This window comes from Myotis daubentonii, chromosome 1 (assembly GCF_963259705.1).
Source record: "Myotis daubentonii chromosome 1, mMyoDau2.1, whole genome shotgun sequence".
In the NCBI taxonomy this organism is placed as follows: domain Eukaryota; kingdom Metazoa; phylum Chordata; class Mammalia; order Chiroptera; family Vespertilionidae; genus Myotis; species Myotis daubentonii.
Window position 1 is genome coordinate 108,798,035 of NC_081840.1, and position 25,966 is coordinate 108,824,000.

General features: G+C 45.9%; 2 protein-coding genes across 8 annotated transcripts in view; both read right to left on the bottom strand.

The window, feature by feature from the left end:
- Positions 1-8,182, bottom strand: part of PPCDC (phosphopantothenoylcysteine decarboxylase) — a 41,321-nt gene extending 33,139 nt beyond the window's left edge. The window contains exon 1 of the mRNA XM_059656737.1: positions 8,061-8,182. The gene's annotated coding sequence lies outside the window, so the exon portion shown is untranslated. The remainder of the gene's footprint in view (positions 1-8,060) is intronic.
- SCAMP5 (secretory carrier membrane protein 5) lies at positions 500-23,093 on the bottom strand. 7 transcript variants are annotated; one of them, XM_059656710.1, is made up of 9 exons: positions 22,966-23,087; positions 22,533-22,848; positions 15,524-15,609; positions 8,994-9,030; positions 8,061-8,189; positions 5,064-5,220; positions 3,837-3,938; positions 3,262-3,379; positions 500-3,086 (listed from the first exon to the last, which is right to left on the bottom strand). In XM_059656710.1, the coding sequence occupies exons 4-9, from the start codon at positions 8,998-9,000 to the stop codon at positions 2,892-2,894; spliced, it is 708 nt and encodes a 235-aa protein (XP_059512693.1). In that variant the 5' UTR covers positions 9,001-9,030; positions 15,524-15,609; positions 22,533-22,848; positions 22,966-23,087; the 3' UTR covers positions 500-2,891. The 7 variants fall into 7 exon arrangements, with proteins under 7 accessions (XP_059512693.1, XP_059512675.1, XP_059512683.1 ...); XM_059656692.1 differs by having other exon boundaries at positions 8,994-9,035; XM_059656700.1 differs by lacking the exon at positions 22,533-22,848 and having other exon boundaries at positions 22,966-23,093.
- Positions 23,094-25,966: the final 2,873 nt, after the last annotated feature.

Genomic DNA, 25,966 nt, shown 5'->3' on the forward strand with positions numbered 1-25,966 from the left:
GAGCCTCTTCTGTTTTAAGTGCAAGGGTTACAGAGATAAATCAGACGCATCCCTGCTCTTGAGACAAGCAAAAACACAGAAAATTACAGAATAAGGTCGCCCACGAAGAAGCAGAGGGGTGTAAACACAGAGGCAGGTAAACCATCTCAGAGGAGTCACTCGGGATGAATCCTGAAGGATGAGCAGGTGCGTAGACTACCAAAACAGCAGTCCATATGGTGTTCGCGGCATGGCAACAGGAAGGCATCTGGAGCAAGCAGGTGGAGGCAACTTTGCCCCGGAGGCTGTTCAGTCAGCTGCCAGTTTCCATCATGAGAGTTGAGTGGGGCCCTCTGTGCTCTTCCTCTGCCCTTGCCTGCAGGGACTATCTGGACCAAACTACCCCTCCCCCACTAATCCAGCCTTCTACTTCCTCCTGCAAACCACCCTACCTCCACACCCCACAGCCCACAGGTGAGGCTCCACACAGGCCCAGATGAAGACACATGACACAGCAGGATACACAGGGCCAAATGTTCCCATTTATTATGGTTCACTCAGTTACCACAGACACACTGGCTCAAGCAGGTCAACTGCCAGATGGAGAATGGTCTATGTCTCCCAGAAATAAGAATACAAAAACAGGTCACTGGCTGCAAACCTGAGGATTCAAAACACTGACGTGGGCTTCTTCCACCCCACCCCCCAGACCATCCTGCAGAGATGAATCTGTGCCCAGCCCCATTTCTCATACTAGATCTTTCACCAGAAAAGTGCTTAGCTGCCTGGAGATGCAGCATCCAAGGGCCTGGACAAGCTCAGCCACACACAAGTAGCAGGCCTTCCAAGGACAGTCAGGCATGGTCACATAGGTCTTGGGCCAGGACAAAGGAAAGGCAGGAAGAGAAGGAAATTGACTGGAGGTGGCAAGCAGCAGGTCCTGGATCCTGGGCTTGCAGCTAGACCACAGGCCTTTCTGAAGCTACCACAGAGACTAAGAGAAAGGGAGCCAGAGGTCTGGGCTTGGGGAGAAGACAGGGAAGGAAGAACCTAGACCTAGTGTACTATGGGCTGTAACAAATGCTTTTTGGAGAGAAAGTGGTAGAGGAGAGAGCCAATCACACTCTGGCCCAAGCCTAAGGGACCATTAGAAAGAGAACTTCCCAGAGGCCCTGGCTCCCTTATAGGAAAATTTAGTGCTTGGAGCTCAAAGCTCAGGATCATAACTGGAAGCCCAGGTGCTGGGTTCCAAGCTGGAGCCAGTCCACAATGGCCAAGCAGGGTTTGGTTCTTCAGGCCAAATACCCAGGTAGGAGAAGGGAGAGTAGGAAATGAGCAGCTACTCCTTGAGTGAGAATCCACTCCCCTCCAAGCCTCAGAGAGCCAGGGTCTTTACCAGCAACATTCTCATAATGCTTGGAGCAGAATAGCCCTATAACCCTGAAATCACTGTCCTGGAAGAGAAAGGGGTTCTGGCAGGGTGAGGAAGGGCCAAGAACCAAGGCTAGTAGGCAGAAGGTAGCAAGTTATCTTGATGTGAAAAAACAAGCAAAAGCCAGAGAGGCTCCCTTCCCACCAATACTAACCTGAAATCCCATTCCAGCCATTGAGCCTACTGAAAAGATTGGCCCTTTGCTTCTTCCTGGGCCCTAAGTTCAAGTGCCCAGAACTGGCCTGTGACCAAGAGCAAGTTGGCAAGGGGGAGTCATGCAGCACTCTCAATGGGCCATGCCTCCCCTCTCCTCTGATCTTCCCTCCAGGCCCAGCCCTCTGAGCCTATCCCTTCTACCAGAAGCACACAGAACAGCTACTGCTGCCAGGAATCCAATGGTCAGTCACTCAGAGACACCTAGTACCTCCCTGCAGTCTTGAACCAGCCAGACCTCACCCAGGAAACAATAATTATTTACATGTCCTCTACTTCAGCTGTACCTTTGCCTGAACACCACCCAATTCTTCAGGGAAGGCAGGGTAGGGTGGCAGCATCAGGCCACAGCAGCTTGGGGTTTGGGGAGAGACCTAGGCAGAGGGGCTCGAGGGGTCTCTTGGAAGAGAAGCAGGGGAAGCAGGATAGGAAAAAGAGGAGCCTGCCTCTACAGGCTTAGCTCTGAGAGTCAGGAGGATGACCCTGCAATGCCATTCCCTGCGAGACAGGTGCCCAAAGGGCTCTGCATCAGTGTGCCATCCCACATCAGGGCTAAGGCTCAGCATTCCTATCTGCTTCTTTGATCTGGGAATGGGCTCAGTCTCAGGAGCAGATACTACTGCGACATTCAGCATTGGGGAAGACAAAGAAAAACCACATGGGGAAGAGAAAAATCCTGGGCAAGAGAATAGACCACAGGGAATGTGACAGCAGAAAGAGAGGAGGGGAAGGGTACTCAAATTAGGAGCAAGGAAAGATCCCCGGCCTGTCCCACCCTCCCACCCACTACCACCACTACCATGAGTGCTAAATAGTGTCACTTCCCAATAAGACCAAAAGTGGAAACAGTTTCAACTCATAATCCTGGGGAGGGGGCCAGGCTCTCTCGGCTATGCCTCCTGTCCCATGAGGGGTCCTTGGGCCAAGGTCAGAGGGAGTAGCCAGATGGAGGGTGGGCAGCTGATTTAGTTCTAAATATACATCTAGCACCACAACAGAGACCTCCACTGCACACTACTTTACATGGGACATGGACACAACTACTACCGCAACATGGGGCAGTTCCATGTGCAGCCTATAGCTCTCAGAATGCTCAGAGCAAAATCCAAAGGGGCAGGGGATATATATTTTTTTTCTTTCTTTCTTTTTCTTTGTACAAAGAGGAGAAAAGGAAAGGGAGAACCCTGCTTGGTCACCACAACAGATTATGTGACTTGAGCCCCATTCCATCATCCCCCAGCCCTGCCTCCCAGTAGGCTTGGCTGGCTCACATCTCATTAGAGTATGTGTAGTTGGGGGTGGCAGAATATTGAGTCTGCGGCTGATTCATGGCACCCTGGGCTGCCCCCATGGCTGCATTCTGGGCTGCTTGCTGCACGTGTGGGTTCTTCCATGCCCCCGTGGTCCACTCCTCCTGAGCTTTGCTGAAACTTCCCCCACTGCCCCGGTAGAATTTATGAACCTGGAGGAGGAGGAGCACAAGGAAGAGTTAATCAAAGCTAGTCCCCCCTCCCACCTGTCTCTGTGCATCAGGAGCAAAGTCCACCAAGCCATTCCACAGTTAGTCCCTGGGGAAACTTCTGGGTCCTAGCCCCTTTCCAAAGCCACCCCCTATGACCCTTGAGGTAACCACGTACCATGCTGAGGGCAATGAAGGAAAAGACAGCCACAACTGTGAACATGATGGTGGGAATGAGCATCACCACCGCTGAGCCAACGTTTGTTCCAAAGAAGGAGATGGTGGCAATCCAGCCGCTGTAGGAAGAGGCCAACTGTGAGGCTACCCAGCACTGTGAGGGTTATCCAGGAACCACCCCACTATATACTGGAGCAAGGGACCATCTCATTGTCACATGGAGAGACCATATTATTGGGTGCAAAGGGACCATCTTACTTATACCCAAAGGGCCTATGTCAGTGGTTCAGGAAGAGTCCTCCCCATGGCTCAGGAGATGAACTCCTCAGACATAATGCTTCTTTTCCTTGGGTTCTCCCATGATTTTTGACACTCAGCCCCCAGAAACCACTGTAAGGTCTTCTCCTCAAATGCTATGGCTGTGTCTACTCCAGTAGCTTGAATCCTATCATACTTTCTATAATTCATAGTGTCCTCCCAGGTCAGACAGCTTAGCATATGGAGGTAAGCAAAAGACATTAACAAGGTGCCACCTATGCTAGCCATGGGTCAGTCCCAGATACCTCAGTCTCTTACCAGATGCCCCAGCCTGGGATGCCCACAGCCTGGATGATGCTGATGACCAGCTGGGCCATGAAGGTGAAGAAGAATGCCATGAAACTAAAGGAGCTGTCAGTCCTGCAACAAAGGAGATGGCTCCCATCAGCTGGGCAGAGGGCTAGGGATTCCCTGCCTTCAAGGTCCCCAAGCCCTTCCAAGTTTAAGTGAGTACACAATGGACAGAAGATAGTCAAAAGCCTTAAATGAGAGGCCAAAATGGGACAGTGTTTAACTATGGATCTTTGCAGGATTCCATGTTAGGTCTGTGTGTGCAGCATTACATAGGGAGACATCTCTTCATGAATGGACCACCCACTGGTACATTGGTTGTTGGCCCAACTGGCACAAAAATAGATGGGCCCATTGTGGCAGGAATAAATGACCCCATTGTCAAGAGGATGGACAATTCCATTGGCACCAATACTGCTAGCTCCACTGGTACATGGATGGATGATCCTATATGCTTAGAGACAGAAAGTCCCACTGGCACTAAAATGGACACCCTATTGGCACCAAGACAGTAATTTAATTGGCACATGGTCTGGTTGGCAAAGACATTTGAGGCACCGGGGATACTACAATGGCACCAAGACAGGTAGCCTTGTTGGTACATGGATGAATAGTCCAATTGGTACAAAGATTGAAAATTCTATTTGACACAAAGTAGACACCCATTGGCACCAAGAGAACTAGCCCAGCTGATACATGGATGGGTGGTCTCTTTGGTACAGAGTTGGATGACCTCATTAGCACATAAATAGTATCACTAGAATATGGATGGCTAGTCCCACTGGTGCATGGATAGATGGTTCACTTGGCACTAAATCAGCTAGCCCTATGGGTACAGGATGAGCATCTCCACCAAGACGGGTGGCCCCACTGGCAACATTTAACATGCAGCTGCCTGGGGAAAGCAAAACTAAAATAGGCGTGGTCTCTACTCTATGTTGCCCACACCTAAGGGCAGAGTGATGAAGAAAGGAACTAAAAGAAAGGCTCTGACTCCCAGCCCTCTCATCCCAGCCTTGAGCTCCCAGGAAGCCCAAATCTTACCTGGCAGTCTGAGCTGAGGGTGAATAGGGAAAGTAAGTTTGGGAGATGGCAAAAAAAAAAAAAAAAAAAGGTGAGATAATATGTAGAGAGAGATGGGGAAGGTGAGCAAAGAGGCAGGGTTAGGAGCCGGGGTCAGCACCAACCACTTACTTGAAGGCCTTGTAAATGGGCCGAAACCAGCAGACGTAGGAGCAGGGTGTGAAGAGGATGAGCCAGAGAAAGGCGAGGCCAAAGTTGGTGGCTCCCCCACCTCCAATCAGCCACGCGAGACAGCCCACCAGGTTCACCGCCAGCGTGACGCTGTTCACTGCAGACCCAGGAGCACATGCACACACAGAGACATACACCAGACATGAACACAAACACCAGGCCCATGCAGAGATACATGAGCACCCAGACACAGATACATACACCCATAACTCAAGACATAACAATCAAACCCATGCAAACAGAGCAAAGAGATACGGACAGACAAATACACATGCATACCACATTTACACATATTCACACCCATAACCCATATCAGTGAACACACACACACACACACATGAGTACAGATTGTAAGAAAGAAGTCTGGGAGCTCAGACCACCCCTCCCCACACCCAGAGAACAGAGTCTCCAGAGCAGGAATCCAGAGCCTCAGCCCAGCAAGTCCCATTGAAGGGCTCCAAAGCCCCAGGGTAGTAGAAATGCTCTTTTCCTTTTATGAATGACCTCAGCCCTTGACCCTGCCAGATCCACAGCAATCACCAAGGCCAAGGCATGGGAAACCCATCTTACATCTTCTCTTGCAAGGTAGGGGCACAAAAAGGGGAAAGTAAAAGGCCTTGTGGAAACATCTATTCAAGCCACTGTATAATCTGCCCTGTACTTAAATGGGGCAGGCAATAGTGGCTGGAATCTCAGTCTTTATCTAATCCATTTTTTAGACAACTATCATGCTACCCACTCCAAGAAGCCTTCCTTCACTACTGCAGCCTTACTCATCTCCCATCCCTCTGATCTCTCACAGACCTGGGTTGCTCTCATGGTTCCCTCAAGTACAAATCCCAGCCCATCAACCAGACTAGAAGCATCCCAAGAACAATACCCAGGCTCCCCCTCCTCCGTGCCCACATAATTTAGCTGAACCTCAGAATCACAGTATCAATGAGTCACAGCCAGTCGGGACCTCAAAGACTCCTTCCTCATCTGATGCTGGCACTAACACACACCCAAGTCTTCTGACACAAGGTAATCCCTTCCTGGAACATTAGGCTGGATCCCTTTAAGGCTCCACAAAGACCTGCTGAATAAACAAAGGAAGAGGGGCTCAAATGGAGCTTCAAACACCCAGGCATATACTGTACTGGCTTCTGAATAGAGCCCTTAAGCATTATATACATTTCTTTGGGAGCAAAGCACCTGGCAGGCACCTAGAGAGGACTTAGGAAGATATTTATAGCCCTTAAATCCAGCTCCTGAATGAGATCTTCTCAGGGGCAGAATTTTCAGAGCCCAGGGTCAGGTGAAATGCTCCCCGTCTGCTCTGACAACACCGTCACTCTGCAGGTACACCCATCTCGGGTCCCTCATAATAAGGATGAACATTTCTTCCTATGCATTCTCTTTCCTCCTTTCCTGTTTACTGCCCCCAAATTTCCTGGGACCTTGGTGTTCTTACTGATTTTATTTGCTCTTAACATAAACTAGACATTAACCTGTTTTAATATTGGTTTACACCTCTCTTCCCAGCTCCATCTCTCTCTAGCTCAGTTGATCTAGTTGCCTCTCCTGCAATTATTCTACCAGTTCTTCGGAATTCACATCCATTGACTTGGCCACTTTCTCTCTAGCCATCAACTTTTCTCTATCTCCACTCCTCTCTTTATCTAGCTTAGATGCCATACTTCTCATTTTCTTATTCCCTCCCCTGCCTTGTCATCTGATCACACTCACCCCGGATGAGCACAACTCCCATCTGGACCTGAAGTGACTGTTACTAGGAAAAAAAGGAGACCCCATCCCAAAGGCCTGATAGGACTATAAATTCATGGTGGTCAATCTCAAATGGACCCATGCATGGTCCATAAATTTTGAATAGTGTATCTACCCTGTGTCCACAAACATGCTGTCATTCTAATCCCAGTCTCCTCAAATCTCCTAACCCCACTTCTACATCCTATTTTCATGGAAAAAATTCTCTTCAAAACATCTACAGAACTACCCACACCTGCCCCATCCCTTCTTTCTCTCATGTTATATGGGGGGGGGGGGGGGGGATGGCCCCAAAGGTCAAGCCAGGACTTGAAACTGAGTTTGTCTGTCCCCATATTCTTTCTACCATTCCATGAAGGACCTGTTGCAAAGACAGTATTCTTTCTCACCTTCCTGGCACAATTAATCATCTCCCTACCGGTAAGTAGCTAAGTGCAGGACTGACTCAAGGCAACATCACATGTGGCAGACCCAGGTTAAGGTCACCCTGTGATGTCTGGTGTTCCCTGGGACTGGTACCCAGCATAGGACAGCCAGATTCCTCTCCTTGCACATGCCGAAAGGGTACCTATGACCCAGCCTGGACACATCCAAGTCTAATCCCCCTAAGATGATACCTTTCCCACCAACCTGCCACAGATCATCAGAAACTAGGGCCTTTACATACTTGACCTCAAAATCTTAGAACATTAGAAGTTCTAAGAGTCCATATAGAGCTCTATGTGGAACCACAGCAGTCACTGAAACAACACCCTCTTCTACAAATGAGAAACCTGCTTCTTGGAAAGTGGAGCAACCAGCCCAGCTTCATCTCAAAGAAAGCAAGAAAAATGAGGCTTAAGGGAAGAACCCTCTCCAAATCCAGAATCCTGAGGTTCCCTAGAAAACTACTCCAGTGGGAAAGGAAACGGAGAGCAAGAGACAAAGACCCTTATCCAAATGGTCTGTGAATGGGAGATGGGGGTTGGTGGGAGGAGAGGCCTAGATCTTGGGGTTAAGGAAAACTGAGGCCCAACTGGGGAGTGGGCCCATGAAAGGAGCTTTTTGGGAGTGAGGGAGGGTGGAGAATTACTGGCCCATGCAGATGCTGCAAGTGGAGCTAAAAATATAGCCAGCCTGTGGGTACCCCACCCTAGTGCCCCACCTGGATCCCCCATCCACAGCACTCACACATCCAGAGGTAGTAGAGTCGCTTGGTCATGCTGAGGTGCTGGGGAGGGATGTCTGCCTCAAAGTCTTGGTAGAAACATGGCTTCAGTGGGATGAATTTGGGCAGTGGTGGGAAGTTGTTCACTCTTTCTGTGGGTAAAGCACATCACATGTCATCACCTTGAATGTTCTCCTCCCCGACAATCCAATATCATCATGTTTTCCCTGGCCTAGGCTGCCCTGAAGGCCTGTAACCATAGGCCACTTTGCTATCCTTACCCAACAAACCATGCTTCCTCCAGGATGTGTGGTTCCCAAAGTAACCAAAGGCCCCAAGGTAGTGTCACTGCCTCTCAGAAGAAAAACAGTAAATGCTGTCCATCAGGGGTTCAGCATTCTCCTCAGCAGGGAGCCAGTTTCAGGCAGAAGTAGGAAGGGTTAGTCTGGAAATGGGGGTTCTAGCCTCAACTCCAATATTCTGCTCTTGAGCAAGTCACTACCCCTCTCTAGATCTGTTTATCCAGTGGGATGAGGGTTGAGCTAAATAGTCCCTAAAATTCCCTGCAGCTCTGGCATTCCGTACCTGAACCTTGGGAAATCAGACAACTCAGAAACCAGAAGGACCAGGTCTCAGAGTATTAGAGAGCAATGGTGACAGAGGGGACAGGGACTGTGCCACCCATGCTGCTCATCAGTCCAATGGCCAATAGGACCAGGACATAAGGATGCTTGATCCCTGTTCCCCAGGGTCAGAGATCTGATAGAGGGCTAGACAGTGTCATTTTCAGGGTCACCGATAGACAGGCCCAAGTGGGGAACCAGGGAAAACCTCAGGATGAAAGGACAGGAAGAACCTGACCTCCAAATACTAGGGAAGATAAGGGGACTAGGAAGAGGTCCAACCACCCTATGCTTACTTGAATGTCTTACCCACATGGTCTGTCCTCTCCTTACCTGCCATGATGGCACCAGCTGGCCCAGCCTCTTTGTTCTGAACTGGAAGGAAAGAAAAGCCAGAGAAGGATGAGGATCATGGTCCATCCTAACGAGATCCTTTTCTCAGCCCCAGCCAGGCCGGATGCTCCCTGGGGCCAGGCCCTGTTCACACTCTCACAGTGGGATGAACCCAATGGAGGCATCTCCCACCTCACAGAGCAATCATCCCACCAGCTACCTCCTTCCACATGGCACAAAGTCTAACCACAGAAAACCCCATTCAAGGATAGGAAAGAAACCTAGAATGGGACCATGCAGGGAAAGGCAAGTGACAGAAAGGGCTGGGGGTACTAGAGACTTCTGAAAGAGGAAATTCTATCCCTTGACGCTGAACACAGCAGAGCCCTGGCCTCAGTCATAGGCTGGGCTCCTCTTCCTCCTGCCTTTGCCTTTGGTTATTTGTTCACTTATTGGGGATTTATAATCTGTCAGGCACTGGGGAAAAAGCATGAATAAGAAAGATGTAGTCCCTGCCCTTGAATGAAACAGTCAATAACCTCTGCAGTAAACAATATAAAAGGGAAGGATGGCTGCTATGAAAACATACACAGCATATATCAAGGTGATCTAACCTGGTCTGGAGAGTCGGAAATTAAATATAATCAGTAAGAGGTGACCTGAAGACCACAGAGGAGCTGCTCAGGGAAGGGCAGCCTTCTGGGCAGAGAGGAAAGCTCACAGAGATCCTGATGCAGGATCCCTCGCTTTTAAACAAGGGAAAGAAGGCCACTGTGGCCAAGGTAGAGTGCAAATGAGGAAACAGCAGGAGTGTAAGGCTGGAGAGATGAGGTAGGCAGGGAGTGATACTTGAGGCCCTTAGGAGCAAGTACGAAGGGGCCCTGAGATGGACTTGGGAATTGGGGAGAGAGAGGCCATCAAGATTTCCTGCCAGCACTAGCCAGTTAGGCTCAGTGGATAGAGCCTTGGCCTGAGAACTGAAGGGTCCCGGGTCTGATTTTGGTCAAGGATACATACCTTGGTTCAGGCTCGATCCCTGGCCCTGGTCTGGGTGTGTGTGGGAGGCAACCAATCAATGTGTCTCTTTCAATCAATGTTTCTCTCTGCCTCTCCCACTTCCTTCCACTCTCTCTAAATATCAATGGGAAAATATCCTTGAGGGAGGATTAACAAAAAACAAAAAGAAGATTTTCTGCCAGCTTCAACACTGGGGGAAGGGGGCGTGTTAACAGAGAGCCCCATCATAGGAGGCAATCCATGAGAAAAGATGCAGGATCCTCAGGAAGACAAATAGCTGCCACTGACTTGCCAAGTCCTAGGTGTTGTGAGACCTCCAGACAGGCTGCTTTGTAGGCAATGGGGATATTCCAGTTGGAAGTTTCAGCAGGGGGGCCTGACTGAGACATACATTAAGAGAGTTGAGGCTAAGGAAGTGAATGAGCAATCCACTCGCTAAAACAGTAATTGGTGGAGCTACAATGCACAGCCAAACTCAGAAAATGGTCTATGACCAAGTGCTAAAGCAATGCAACATTTAAAAGTTGGATAGAGCCTGACCAGTGTTGCTCAGTGGTTGAGCGTCGACCTATGAATCAGGAGATCAGGGTTCAATTCCCAGTCAGGGCACATGCCCAAGTTGCAAGCTCAATCCCTGGTGTGGGGGGTGCTGAAGGCAGTCTATCAATGATTCTCTCTCATCACTGATGTTTCTCTCTCTCTCTCTTCCTCTCCTTCCCTCTCTGAAATTAATAAAAATATATATTTTTTTAAAAGCTGGATAGAGATTTCTATAAAGTTTAAAAACAGACAAAAAAAATCTATGGTGTTAGTGCTGGTTACACAGAGGTGTTAATTTTCTGAAAATTCATCAAGTTTACAATTATGATTTGTGTACTTTCCTATTTGTTATATTTCAATTAAAAGTTTGCTTTTATTTTTTTTGTTTGTTTGTGGGGTTTTTTGTTAATTCTCGCCAGAGGATATTTTTCCATTGATTTTTAGGAAGAGTGGAAGGAGAGGGAAAGACAGAGAAACATCGATGTGAGAGAAGCACATGGATTGGTTGCCTCCTGCACGAGCCCCATCCCTGACCAGGGCTCAGGCCGGGGAAGAGCCTGCAACCAAGGTACGTGCCCTTGACCAGAATCGAACCTGGGACTCTTTGGTCCACAGGCCGACGTTCTATCCACTGAGCCAAACCAGCTAGGGCTAAACGTTTGCTTTTAAAAAAGAAAAACCCTCCCAGAGCTCCAGTCATATTTCTCTGGATCCAATGAAAAGTATGGGCAATTATAATCTTTTGTGGCCCCTTTGTGATGAAATCAAATACAGATATAAAAACCCAAAACATATACCACAAAAGGAAAAAAAGACAAGCATGATAGGGACCCACATGAAATGATACCCTTACACAGCTGCATTAATTGTAGCATTGTTTGTAAAACCGAAAGATTAGAAACAATCTACATTATTAAAGGGGACTGATTAAATAAATGGTACAGTCATAAAATAGACTGCTCTGCAGCATTTTTTAAAAAAATACTGATATGGCCCTAGCCACTTTGGCTCAATGGATAAAGCGTCGGCCTTCGGACTGAAGGGTCCCAGGTTCTATTTTGGTCAAGGGCACATGCCTGGGTTATGGGCTCGATCCCCAGTAAGGGGGTGTGCAGGAGGCAGCCAATCAATGATTCCCTCTCATCATTGATGTTTCTATTTCTCTCTCCCTCTCCCTTCTTCTCTGAAATCAATAAAAATATTTTCTTTTAAAATTATTTTAAAAATACTGATATGGAAAGACCTCCACAATTACTAGTCATTGAAAAAAATGCGAGATGTTGAACAGTCTATATAATATGCTACCTTTCACATTAAATAAAAGGGGGAGGGGGCCTTGGCCAGGTGGCTCAGTTGGTTGGAGTGTCATCCTGTACATCGAAAGGATGAGGGTTCAATTCTGAGTCAGGGCACATACCTAGTTTACAGGTTTGATCCCTGGGGCGCGTATGGGAGACACCAATCAATGTTTCTCTTTCACATCAATGTTTCTCTCTCTTTCTCTCTCTCTCTCTCTTTCTCTCTCTCACCAATAAACATGTCCTCATGAGAGGGTAAATAAATAATTTTTTAAGAAAGAAAAAAACAAAATACAGACAAGTATAAATAGTATGCCACCTTTTATGTAAGAAATAAAGAGAAAGAAGAAAATGCATATTAATTATTTTTGCAAAAGAAACATAGGAAGAATAAACCAGAAACAAATGACATGGTAACCTACATGATGGAAGGGCTGGGAAGAGTCATGAAACTACTCTAAGTAAAGATTTTTACATATTTTTGTACATATAATGTCTTACATATTCAAAAACTTACACCAGAAATAAACCCTAATGTTGAAATAAACAAAAACAAATGAGCTGACACAACCATGGAGAAAAGAATTAGCCACGTAACTTGTCACAGTACTCTCTGTTCTCTCAGAGAGATATAGCTCAAGGACAAAAATCACTGGAAAAACATCTTATATATTAACAGGTTTTCTGTTACTTTTGGTACCGATGTGGTGATTCTGAAACTTTGTCATGTGTACTATAGGAGAAAGCTATGAGTAAGTGTGTGTTAATGGGAACCTGGGTTTTCACTGTTAGAGTATGAAGACAGAATATGGAATGTGGGAAGGTAAAAGAGAGCCCTGTGATGTTGGATTTGAATTGGAGGTATCAGTAAGAATGCATGACTTAAAAAATATCTATGGCTGGTCCCAACCAAGACAAATACAAGGTTAGCCTAGAACAGTGGTCAGCAAACTGCGGCTCGCAAGCCACATGTGGCTCTTTGGCCCCTTGAGTGTGGCTCTTCCACAAAATACCACGTGCGGGCGCGCATGTACAGTGAGATTGAAACTTCATGGCCCATGCGCAGAAGTCGGTATTTTGTGGAAGAGCCACACTCAAGGGGCCAAAGAGCCGCATGTGGCTCACGAGCCGCAGTTTGCCGACCACTGGCCTAGAACATCTTGTAGTGCCAGAAACGAGTTATTCAATGAATGGAGGCATGCAAAAAGGACACCAGTCTGAGGGGGTACCACCAGCCAAATTTGGGACCATTAAGAGTATCAAAAGTAGTAATAAAATAATATAATGTACTGATTTTTAAAAAATAATTTGTGAGTCCAAAGTGACACTCTTATTTTTAAAAGAGAGGGGAAAAGAAAAAAAGAAAGCTCTCCTTTGCAGACGAATGCTAGCTATGAATGTAAAAGAATTAAAAGACTCTCCCAATTTTGCAATCACTAAGGAAATAGCTGATTCAGGCAAGGATCATCAATAAATGCTAAGCCTTTCACTGAGTGAAAGATTGTCCACAGAGAGTCACAGAGTCTCAAAGTACTAGGCCAAAGATGACTGAATTACAAAAGGAAACAGGCACTTATCCTGTGAAGAAAGCTAGAGAAGCCACCTTAACAAGATGATCAAACTAAACCTCACCAATAATGAGACAAATGGACATTATGGTCTCCCAATGTGAGGCAGGGAGACTGCTCAGCATCACCTGTATAGTATTCAGGCCCCACAACGTTTAACCTGAATCTAATCATGAGGAACAGTCAGACAAACCCAAGTTGTGAAGCATTCTAAAACCTACAATGACCCAGACTGTTATAAAAAAAGCCAACATCTGAAAAATAAAAAAAAAAGACAAAGATAATTTTTAAGAGATAAGGGATTTTCTAAACTAATGGAGACTAAAAATACATGGCAATGGAAACCATTGTGAACCTTGATTAAGGGAAATACTCTAAAGAACATCACTGAGGGGAAAAAACATCACTGGAGTAACAAAGGAAACTTGAATATAGACTCTAAACTAGATAATATTGTGCCTATGTCACATTTCTAGAGTGGGATAATAGTATCAAGGTTGTAGGACATGCCCTGTTCTTAGGAAAGATGTGTTCAAGTGTTTAGGGAAAAAGTATCATGATGTCACTTCAAATAGTTCATAAAAGAAGAAATGATAAAGAGATAGATATAGACAGAATCAAAGCAAATGTAGCACATGTTCACAACTGGTGAATCTGGGTGAAGCTATATACAGTAAAAAGTGCCCCTTCTGTGGCCTTTCACCTGGGTATACGTAACTGCACAATAAAGCAATTCACATTTAATATTATTATTTCAGTAGGAGTCCTCTTTTATCTAATGTAATTGAGACTAAAAGTTGGTCAATTAAACAAAAAGTCAGAAGTCTCATTTAAAATAGGTATTTGGCCCTACCTGTTTTGGTTCAGTGGATAGAGCGTTGGTCTGTAGACCAAAGGGTCTCAGGTTTGATTCTGGGCACGCACCTTGGTTGCAGGGTCCTACCCGGCCTGGGTCCTGGTCAGGCGCATGCAGGAAGCAACCAATCAATGTGTTTCTCTCACATCAATGTTTCTCTCTGTCTTTCCCTTTCTCTTCAACTCTCTCTAAAAGATCAATGGAAAAATATCCCCGGGTGAGGATGAACAAAAATAAATAAATACATACATACATACCTGCTCATTATTTAAGAAAAATAAATAAATAAAGTTATATGTATTTGGTCTGACTGGTGTGGGTCAGTGGCTAAGCATCGACCTATGAACCAGGAGCTGACAGTTTAATTCCTGGTCAGGGCACATGCCTGGGTTTTGGGCTCAATCCCTAGTAGGGGGTGCACAGGAGGCAGCTTATCAATGATTCTCTCTCATCATTGATGTTTCTATCTCTCTCGACCTCTCCCTTCCTCTCTCTGTAATCAATAAAAATATTTTTTAAAGTGTTCCTTTCAATATTTCTTCAACTTCAGCATGCAAGTTGAAAAATATGAATGTCAGTCATGGGTGGGTTATAACACATTGAATGAAAATAATGTACAAGTCTAGGGTGACATACAAAAGAAAGAGAGAGAGGAAAGGAAAAGTTCTAATAATAGAAAGAATCACAGAATTTTTTAAAAAATCACCATTTGTAGCCCTTGTATAAGAACTGATACAAGCAAGGATGATCAATGGCTGTTAATAAGAGAATCACACAGTTTGCGTACCACACCCTAGATTAGTTATAAATCACAACAGAGAAAACGTAGTTCAATAATGAGAAGATCTGGCAGACCAAGTGACCAAATTTAGCATTTCTGGTAATGGGAACAAAGGACATCATGCATCTCCTGACACACAGAAAGACCCAAGATCATCTATGTAGTGTTGTTGCCAAAATGTTTACTTTGAAAATAGTATGAAAAAATACCCTGAAAAATCCAGATTATGGAAAATTCTCCAAGACAAATGTTAATGTCATGAAAGACAAAAAATTGGTAGGGGGACTCATCTAAATTAAAAGAAGACGTAAGAGACACACAGTCAAATGCAATGAATGATCCTTTAGTGAATCCTAGAATTTTAAATCACAGCTCTAAAGGACATGTTTAGGACCAATAGAGAAAACTGAAAATAGATTGCATAGTAGATATTGTTATTCAGTGTTAAATTTCTTAGGTGTTGTGGTTACCTAGGAGAATATCTTTGTTCTTAGGAGATACATGCTGAAGTATTTACAGGTACAGTGTCTTGTCTGCAACTTACTTTCAAATGGTTCTGCAAAAAAAAAAAAAAAAGATAAATAGGTAAAGCAAATGTGAAAAATATTAATAATTGATGAATCTAGGTGACATACCTTAGTACAGGTGTTCATTGCACTGTTCTTTAAACCTTTTTGTAGCTTTGAAATTTTTCAAAATAAAATATTGAGGGGAAAATATATATACACACACACACACACAGGGTGGGGCAAAAGTAGGTTTAGAGTTGCGTGTATGAGAAACACTGAGTTTATTCTTGCACTATTATTTATTAATCACTGTGTTATTTTCCATATGAATAACTGTAAACCTACTTTTGCCCCACCCTTATGTATTTGGTAATAAATACTCAAAGAATCTCTAGGATATCAAGGGGGAAAAATGTGGCTCCCTGGGGGACAGAGAAACTGAATACATGTGGAGCAAGTGGGGAAAAAGAATCGTTACTATGTATCTTTAGACTATCTACCCCAAGACACCATGGATTTTAAGAGAGAGTGTTAATTTTATTTACACACACAAAATAATACTGCCAAATTGTAATTTTAAGATGCCCAAAATTTTAAGACACAGACATTAAAATGTTTTCTGAAATATCAAAATGTTCATTTTAGTACTGATGAAAGTTGTGACATCTTTTCAAATTGTGAATCATGTGAATGTATTTATTACCTGTTTGAAAAAACAAATGGAAAAAAAAGTCAGGCAAAAGAGGATAAGCTGGCAAAGAATGAGAGGAAGCAACTGATGAGGCAGAAGAGAGTGGAGTCTCCAAAGTCAGTAGACAGTGAACAAATACGACAGCAGGAAAAGGACTGGGCTGAAAATGTTCATTATACTCAGTAACAACAAGTCATCTGTGATCCCAAAAAGAATTGTTTTGGAAGGTTGGGGATCAGAATGGCAGCCAAATTAGATCTATAGTCAAACGGGTAAGCCGGTGTAGACAGCTCTTTGAAAAAGGGTGCCTATGCCTAGGAAGAGAATAGAGAGAGATAAGGCACTAGCTAGGTGGGACATAGGGTCCAGGAAGAGATATGGCTGATGGTTGTTTAAGATGGAAATAAATAAGCTAGAGATGTGAAGGATCCAGGGAAAAAGGTGCAATTACAATAGACAGAAGTTAACCCTTTAAAGAGGAGAAGCATGGGACCCAGTGCAAGGAGGTAAGACAAGCCTCAATCCTAAAAGGTAGGAAGGAGAGCATGATGCAAGCAGATGCAGGCAGGCTTAAGGCCTTGGAAAGGAGAGTGAGAGTCCCATGTATCTGCTTCAATTTTGTCTGTAATATTGGAGACATGTTGGAATTGAGAGGGAGGAAGTCAGAGTAGAGGATCCAGCTAAGTTCATGAGCAATTACAACACAGCCTGAGAAGTGCTCTGGGAGAGCAAGTACAAAAAGCTGTAGGAACATAGCAGAGCACCTCCCTGATTTGACCTGGAGGAACCAGGGAAGGCTTCATACAGATGAATCCTGAAGGATGAGTAAGAGATGGCTAGGGAAAAAAAGAATCAGGAAAACAGGTGTGAAGATCAGGAGACCAACAGCCTAGTATATTCAAGGAACAGAAAAAAGTAGAGCCAAGAAGTGGGAGGGACAGAAAGGCAAAAATAGGGTTGATAAGTGGGAGGGGCCAGGGTCATCCAGGCCTTGAAGGCCATGGGCAGGATTTGAGCTTTATTCTCAGAGTCCTGTCAGCCACTGAAGAATTTTATTCTTCTTCTTCTTTTTAAAAATACAGAGCCTTAGCACGGCCTGTGATGCTCAGTGGTTGAGCACTGACCCATGCACCAAGAGGTCACTGGTTTGATTCTGGGTCAAGGCACATGCCACAGGCTTGAGCTCCAATAGGGAGCGTGCAGGAGGCAGCCAATTGATGATTCTCTCTCATAATTGATGCTTCTATCTCTCTTCCTCTCCCTTCCTTTCTGAAATCACTTAAAGTATATTTTTATTTTATTATTTTTTTATTGTTTATTTTTTATTTATTTATTTTTTAAATATATTTTATTGATTTTTTACAGAGAGAAAGGGAGAGGGACAGAGAGTTAGAAACATCGATGATGAGGGAAACATCGATCAGCTGACTCCTGCACATCTCCCACTGGGGATGTGCCCGCAACCCAGGTACATGCCCTTGACTGGAATCGAACCTGGGACCCTTCAGTCCGCAGGCCGACACTCCATCCACTGAGCCAAACTGGTTTCGGCTAAAGTATATTTTTAAAAAGATTATGTTATTTGTTTTCTTTATTTTTTATCTTTCTTTTCTAATATTTCTACAATGGTCATATATCATTTTTGCAAAAAGACAAAGCCACTGGTTTAAAACAGCAGCAACTAGTGGAGAACATAGGGTTAGAAAGTTTTTTCCAAATAGGAGATGAGCTTATTTACAAGCTGGTACAGTTAGAAGGGAAAATAGCTGATGGACATTAGTATCTCAGGAGACAGAGGGCCAGCTTCCATAGCACAGAATAGGCATATTAGACTAGGATCCTTCCTTCTGCTGAGATTCAAGAAGTGGAAAAACATGGGTGTGGTTCCACTTCTCCCACAAACCCCCAATCACCCTTTCCATAAATAAAGGGTTTGGAGAGAGTAGCCCAGTTTGGAATACTCCTCCCATGAAATGGAACTAGGAGTTGTTGGGAAGAGGGAAAGGATTTTCTTTCTTTCTTCCTTTCTTCCTTTCTTTCTTTCTTTTTTAATAATCACAAATCTTTTTTGCAATAATCATAAAATCATGCTGACCCAACATTTCATCATTTATTTATTATTTCTCATCTGATGTATTATTTACCTGTTACATTTTGATGTTCATTTGTTACTAATTAATTCCACTATGTCCTCCTCAGCAATGGTGCTATGTCTTTCATTTAGTTAATATGATGTAGTTTCATAGGCCAAACAGTATGCATAATGCGTGTGGTAAGAGTAGAATAACTGTTCACTATTGTTAGGGAGCATGACCTTTGAGGATGTCTGGAAATCAGATCTTCCTTCAAAATTTGACAAATCATGAGTTAACTAATTGACAAATAATTTGAACTAAAGTGAAGTACTATCTAAATTTAAATAACAACTCTGTGTATTTGGCAAGGTTTCTCTATGCTATGACTAAGGTGTATGTAGCTACTTAATTGTTAATGTTTGGCCATGCCATTGGTCAACACTGGGGCTTAAATTTCAGGACCTTGACACTCTAAACCAGGGGTGGGCAAACTTTTTGACTCGAGGGCCACAATGGGTTCTTAAACTGGACCAGAGGGCCGGAACAAAAGCATGGATGGAGTGTTTGTGTGAACTAATATAAATTCAAAGTAAACATCATTACATAAAAGGGTACGGTCTTTTTTTTTTTTTTTTTTTTTTTTTTTAGTTTTATTCATTTCAAACGGGCTGGATCCGGCCCGCGGGCCATAGTTTGCCCACGGCTGCTCTAAACACTCGGTAAGTCAGTGTTCTCCATCTTGCCTCCCGACCCTTACTTACGTCACTAAAGAAATACCTTTAGCCCTAACCGGTTTGGCTCAGTGGAGAGAGCGTCGGCCTGCGGACTGAAGGGTCCCAGGCTCGATTCCGGTCAAGGGCATGTACCTTGGTTGCAGGCACATTCCCAGTAGGGGGTGTGCAGGAGGCAGCTGATCGATGTTTCTCTCATCGATGTTTCTAACTCTCTGTCCCTCTCCCTTCCTCTCTGTAAGAAATCAATAAAATATTTTTTTTTAAAAAAGAAATACCTTTATCTTTCATTAGTATTCTTCTCTCTACCTTCCTCCTTTCTCTCAAGAGTCCCCAGTGATGAGGGAAAGGATTTCTAAAAAAAAAAAAAAAAAAAAAAATGGTGGAGGGACAGCTGAGGCTGGGGACCCCGCATGGAAGTAGAACCAAACTGCTCTGGTATGTGAATTGCGACTTCTGCTGCTGGGTTGGGACATGCAGGCAAAGTGGCAGGTTAGTTGAGGGCATGGGCCAGAGAATGGTTAAAATCCTGGACTATGGGATCCAGATAAGACATAGAAGGTGTGATGCTCATCGTATAGAAAAAATGGAGGTATCAGAGAACGAGAGGTCTCTTTAGGGTCCCAAAGTAGGTAAAGTAAAAGTTGGACTGTGGTCAGAATATACTGGAATTTAAGATTTCAGAGGTAGTCACATGCCAATAATGACCACACTCAGGAGTGCCTGGTAGAAAGGGTGGCAGGAGGAGGCACTGCCTCCCATGAGACAATGGGATGTGGAGTGGGAGACTTATCCAGCACTGAAGTCCTCCAAGAAAAACAAGGAAGAGAGACAGGGAGCTAACTGGGTAGTAACTGGATTCTAGGGGGCTTAAAGGAGGAGACTCTAATCCTCGCTCCAGCCTTACCTCTGTCCCTCGTCCCAGGCTATCTTCCAAAGGTGTGCCCATGGTTACAGAGAAGTCAGTGTAGCAGAGTATGGATGACACAGAGTGGGATAAGCCAGAGCTCATGGCCAGAGCACAGGGCAAGTCTGCTTCATTTGTATATGAAGGTTAGCCCAGAAAGAACTTAGGCTTGGGAGGGCTGCAGGAGGCTATGGTCACAAGAATGGAAGGCTCCAGGCTCCTCTGTTATTTCAGTGTGTGTGTGTGTGTGTGTGTGTGTGTGTGTGTGTGTGTGTGTGTGTGTGTATGTGAAAGAGAGAAAGAGAGAGAGAGAGAGAGAGAGAGAGAGAGAGAGAGAGAGAGAGAGAGAAAGATAGAGAGACTGACAGAGACAGAGAAAGAAATGAGTGGCATCAGCAAACCAAATTTCTTGACTACAAAATGGGAAAAGTAGCAATTTTGTTCCTCAAAATGTTTTTGGTGATGGATGAGGGTGCTATCTATAAAAATAAAAGCATAATATGCTAATTAGACCGGACAGCCCAACAACCTTCTGGACAACGTTCCGGAAGAAGCCGGGGCTGCGAGGGCTGAGCCCCTTGCATGAATTTCGTGCATTGGGCCTCTAGTATATATAGCAAAAGAACCTGAGAAAAAAATAAGATAGCAAATACTACCTGAATTTTGTTTTAAAAACCCAGATTATAATTTATTCCATTTCTTACTGTGAAGCTGGGAGAATAGAAGATCCCACAGTGGAGAGAGTGAGGCCCATGGCAAAGAGAAGAGACTCAAGCCTGGACTCAGATTAGGCCAGAGTCCTGGGGCTGGTTCCAGGGCTGCCTGTTGCCCAGCCCTCCCTCCTCCCCAGCATGAGCCTTCATCCTTGGTATAGAAATGGTAATTTTCTTCCTGCCTGCCTAGAGCCCAAGATGGAAGTTTTTCCTTCTTGCTCAACCTCTGTTCCCCTTATCCCACCCCTAACTATGAAGTCCCAGAACTATGAGTCATGCTGAGAAAGTAACACTCTCCTGGCATTGCTATCACTGTCCTATGATGACTCTTTAGTAGCACCTGCTGAACCTGTGCCTAGCATTCAAGGCCTGTGCCAATCAGCTACAAACCTATCCCACTACCCTTTGCTTCTCTACTACAGGCTGACCTGCTTCCCACACAACCCAGTTTCATTCATGAGATCATGTCTATCCACCCCTCTGCTTGCAGTGCCCCTAAATAAGAGTCCTGCCAGCTCCTCTAAGTCCTACTGTTTTCTCACATCCTATCTCTCCTGGGAAACCTTTCAAATATCCCTGCTATACATCCTACTGCTTAAATTCTGAACCAGTTATTAGCCACCAAGTGGTCACTCATTCTCATCCAATCTCTTCCTCGGTCTCTCATGGATGGGCTTTCCAGAAGGGACCCAACACAGGGCAGGACACAGAGCACTGCCAACCTGTGTTCCTGCTTAAGACCTGGATACCCTCCCAAAAGGTGAGAGAGGAGCAACTGAAGCCCTGCCCCAACTGCGAAGCCCACAGCTTCTGTCAGCCCTGCTGTCCCACCTCCAGGAAACCTTCAGAGACTCCAGGCTATATCAGCAGGGTAGGAAGTGCAGCCCCTAAAGGAAATGTGAGGAGGAGCAGGGAGAGGGAGGTAGAGAGAGGAGAAAAGGGAAAGGGAGATGAACTGGGAAGGATGCTCTAAATTAGAACAAGTAGCCTCCTCAAGGGAGGTCAGTACTTAATCCTATTATTTCATCCCTAAAGAAGGTGCTGGCAAAAAGATGCCCAGAGAGAGGAATAGCCAGCCAGGGAAAGGACTCCATAAGCTTGTAGACCTAAGAAGACCCTCTTTCCGTGGCCCATTCACCAAAGAGACTCCTCTCTCAGCTTTGAGGACTTTGACTTCAGGTTCACCAAACCCAGATCAAATCTCAACTAGCAAGACTTGTGTAGCCTCCACAGAAAAATCATTTCCACCAGTAATGCCCCTGAAAGAACCATCTCCCTCTTTCAAAGCCCTGCCCCTCAGAGGTAGAACCAGTAGCTGCAAAATTCTTTAGACTCCCCCACCCCATGGGCTCACAGGCAGGCTCCCCAACAGCTGTGCTTAATTCCCATCTCTATGCCTTTGCCTACCATTCCCCAGGAATCCCCTCTCTTCCCATCCAAATTTCACCTCCTCCAGGAAGTCTCTTATTCGCTGGCTCTTGCTCCCCTTTCTCCTTGTGCTCCTTGTGTCCACCGGAAGGTCTGTCTGGCCCTCCCTAAACCACCCGTCTGGGAGCTGGGGCAATTCTCAGTCTCTACTTGGTTCCCCTAACTCCCAGATCAAAAGCTCCCGAAGGCAGGGGAAGGGACGGGTTCCCAAACACCTCACCCTTATCCTCGTGACCGACTCCAGCCAGCGTTGGAATTAGCTACATGCGGCACACCCAACACACCACCTCAGCTCTGGGGGACCCCAGGCTCAAGCCACTGCATTCCCCCCTTCCCCCGCAAACCCTGAGGCGGCTCAGACCAGCAGTCCAAAGGTCGGTCGCCCCTGGGAGGCGGGGGTGGGGTGGAGGTGGGGGAGTAACAACCTGGGTTCACCAGCGGGCGCGCCTCTAGTGAGGAAGGACGCAAAGGATGCCACAGTTACCCCGCCTCCAGTCGCCCCCATCCCCTATGGCGTGCACCATCCCCAGGAAAGAGAACACCGGTTTCCAGGGGGGACTGGAGGGCCCAAGGCCCAGTCAGGCTCCAGAATCCAGAGGTCTGACGTCACCCAAGAATGCGGGTTTCCTCTAGGGAGCTAGGGATAGGGATGGTGGGAGCTGGAAGGCCTGGGAGAATCCGGGGCTCCAAACTGGAAAGGTGACCTCGACTCTCCACCTCTCCAGCATCTCGGCCAGCCTCCTGCATCCAAAGGTGAAGCGTAGTGGGTACAAAGTGGGGAAGGGGTGACCCCTGCCCCTCGCCCTGCGCCCAGCTTCCCTGCAAAGCCCTTCTCCGAGCCTTCAGGCCCGGACTCACCCGCTGCTGTAGCTCGGAGGCCGAAAGGCCGCGGCGCTGCCCAGAGCTGCGCTGCACCGGGCGATGCGGCGCCAAGCCCGCCGCAAGGTGCTCGGTCCTGGGAGCAGGGAGCGCGCGCCGCCCCTGACCGCAGCAGCTCTCGCGAGACTCCCGCTCCACTTCTAAGGCCTTTCTCCCTGCTCTCGCGAGAAAGAAGTCAGGACGCGCCCGCACGTTCCCGGAGCTATCCGAGGTCCTAAGTCCTGCGTGATCAGGGGCACGGCGGGGGCGTGGAGGAAGAAAGCCAGGGACGGGAGCCTGGTACCAGCAGCCGGGGCTTCAGCTTCTAAGTCTGTAAACTGGGGAATAACCCCCAAGCCGGTTCCAGAGGCCTCTGGGATTTATCAGAAAGGAGGAGTGAGAAAGTTTTGTGAACAGGAGAACATGGTGACTGATGAAGGTCCTTCAGATCCACATCCAAGGGGATGGAGGACAGAAGATCAGAGATGAGACATGAAGAGAGAGAGACATATGCACACGAGACACAGAAAGGCAAGAGGAGAGCCGTGGAGATAGACATACAGAAACTTGTAGAGAAAAAAGACATGGAAAGAGAGAAAGGGAAGAGAACATGATAAAATGAGATAAAAGATAATAGAAACAGCGCTGGCCTGTGTCGCTCAGTGGTTAGACCGTCGGCCCGCTCACTGAAGGGTGGTAGATTCGATTCCTGGTCAAGGGCACGTACCTGGGTTGCAGATTCGCTCGTGATGAAGGCAACCAGTGGATGTGTCTCTCTCACATGGATGTTTCTCTTCTTCCCTCCCTCCCTATCCTCCCTTTCTCTCTTCCACTCTCTCTGAAAAGCAATGGGAAAAAAAATCCTCAGGTGAGGATTAAATTAACCAAAAAAAATTATTTTTAAGAAATAGGGACAGGAAGGCTACACAAAGGAATAGAGAGAAGCTTAGAAAGAGAAAGAAAAAGAATGAAAGAGACTGTGATATGCAAAGAGGAACACCAAAAAAGAATAAAGACCAGCCTTGGGAGTTTGGCCAGTGCACCAGAAGGTCATGGGTTTGATTCCCAGTCTGGGCACATACCCAGGTTGTGGGTTCAATACGTGGTTAGATGCAGGAGGCAACTGATTGATGTTTCTCTCTCACATCGATGTTTCTCTCTCTCTCTTTCTCTTCCTCTCTCTCTCTCTAAAAATTGATAAAAACATATTTTAAAAGATAAAATAAATTAAAGAAAAATAAAAACCCAGAACTAATGATGGTTGAGAGATACCCACTTGGAGCGATGGGGCTGGGAGTAAAAGACAGGCTTTTATTGTGAGTGGTGCTTACAATGTAAACCTCCTGTGGGATTTCTTCAGTCAGGGCCATCCTCTGTCCTGCCAGCCAATGGCTTCTGCCCTCCACAGTGCCGTCTGCCCACACTACCCCAGGCCTGGAAAGGAGCCTCAGTGGGTGGGAGACACTGCAGGGATTCTTTGCCCAGAATAAGGGCCCATTGTCTGGCTCCAGCCTGTTGGGAGTGGGGTGGGACCTCACTCACACAGCTGGGATAGAAAGGGGGCAGGAGTTTTTAAAAAGGCAGACAAGAACTAGTGAGGGAGAGGGAAGAGAAGGGAGGGAGCCTCAGGGGTTGGAGAAGGTTGAGAGGCAAGTATAATCTAGCCACCAAGCCAATCAGGGGGAAGAGTCACGGGCTATGGGCAGGACAATGGGGTTCTGCTATTGATCCTGTCCCTGGTTCACCTGCATGGTCACTGCTCGCTATCCTTGTTGTAATACAAGCTTTAGTCTGTTTACAGAGCTGTAGGGAGGACCCAATGAGATGATGATTGAGAACCTGAAGAGGTTATCAAGCATGGCTTTTACAGGAGAGATGTTTGGAGTCCAAGTGGGCCTCAAGAAAGAAAAGTTCACCTGAACCTTCAGAAGAGGAGCCTGAGGACTATAGTAAAGCCTTCTCAACTGTGGTAAGTGTCACATAGGCTCACATGCCATCCACCAAAGCATGTCTTATGACTAATGCATGGGTAATAGAAAAGTCTTGGATCCACATAGAATTTACCGGAGATATCTTTCAGTTCATGCAGATTCTACAGTAAATGTTTGTGTTCCCATCTGATGACCACAGATGACTTTTCTTCAATCAGGAGAGTCAGAAGGGCCACCTATTTGGTTAACAACAGAGGCAGGAAAAGTGCCCAAGTCCAAAGTTAGAAGTCCATCTTTTTTCCAGGGTATTGCACCTTCAGAATTTGGGTAAATGGAAGGGAACAATACTTTAATAATGATAATTATTTAAACAAACTTTTATTCAACAGGCATCTTCTGATCACCTACTATGAGAAACAACATAGTGCAGTTGTTAAGAACATGGACCTAGAAGGCAGACTGCCTGACCCTTCCCAGCTATGTGAGGTACTCATCCTTATTGAATCTTAGATTTCCCACATATGTAAAATAAGGATGATGATAGTAGTACCTCTGTCTTAGAGATCCTGTCAGGATGAAATGAATTAACACATGTAGAGATGTATAACCCATAGGACAATGCCTGGGCCATAATAAGTACTAGTTCAGAGATTCCAAGATGGCAGCAGACTAAGTGAAAGCTACACTGACTTTCTCCCAGGACCAAACTGGAATTACAACTAAAATATAGGGGGGGAAATCCTGAATAAGCAACTGAAGACTAACTGGAGAGAACCCTTATAACCGAAAACATAAAGTGGAGACTTCATAGAGACTGGTAGGAAGTGCAGAGGCATGGGAAGGATGGCTGGGCTCCCATGGGCAGCAGCAGAAGTTCCGGAGGGATATCTCAGCTGTGCGGGGAGGGGTCCCCCTGAGAATTCTTGGGTCTAAACCACAAGCTGGACTCCCAGGCCCAGAGAACCAGAACTGAGAAGGTGCCCACATAACATCTGGCTATGAAAAGCAGCAGGGTTGCTGTCTGCCAGGGAGAGACAGCTGGAAATGCAGGCATCCTCTTTAAAGGGCCA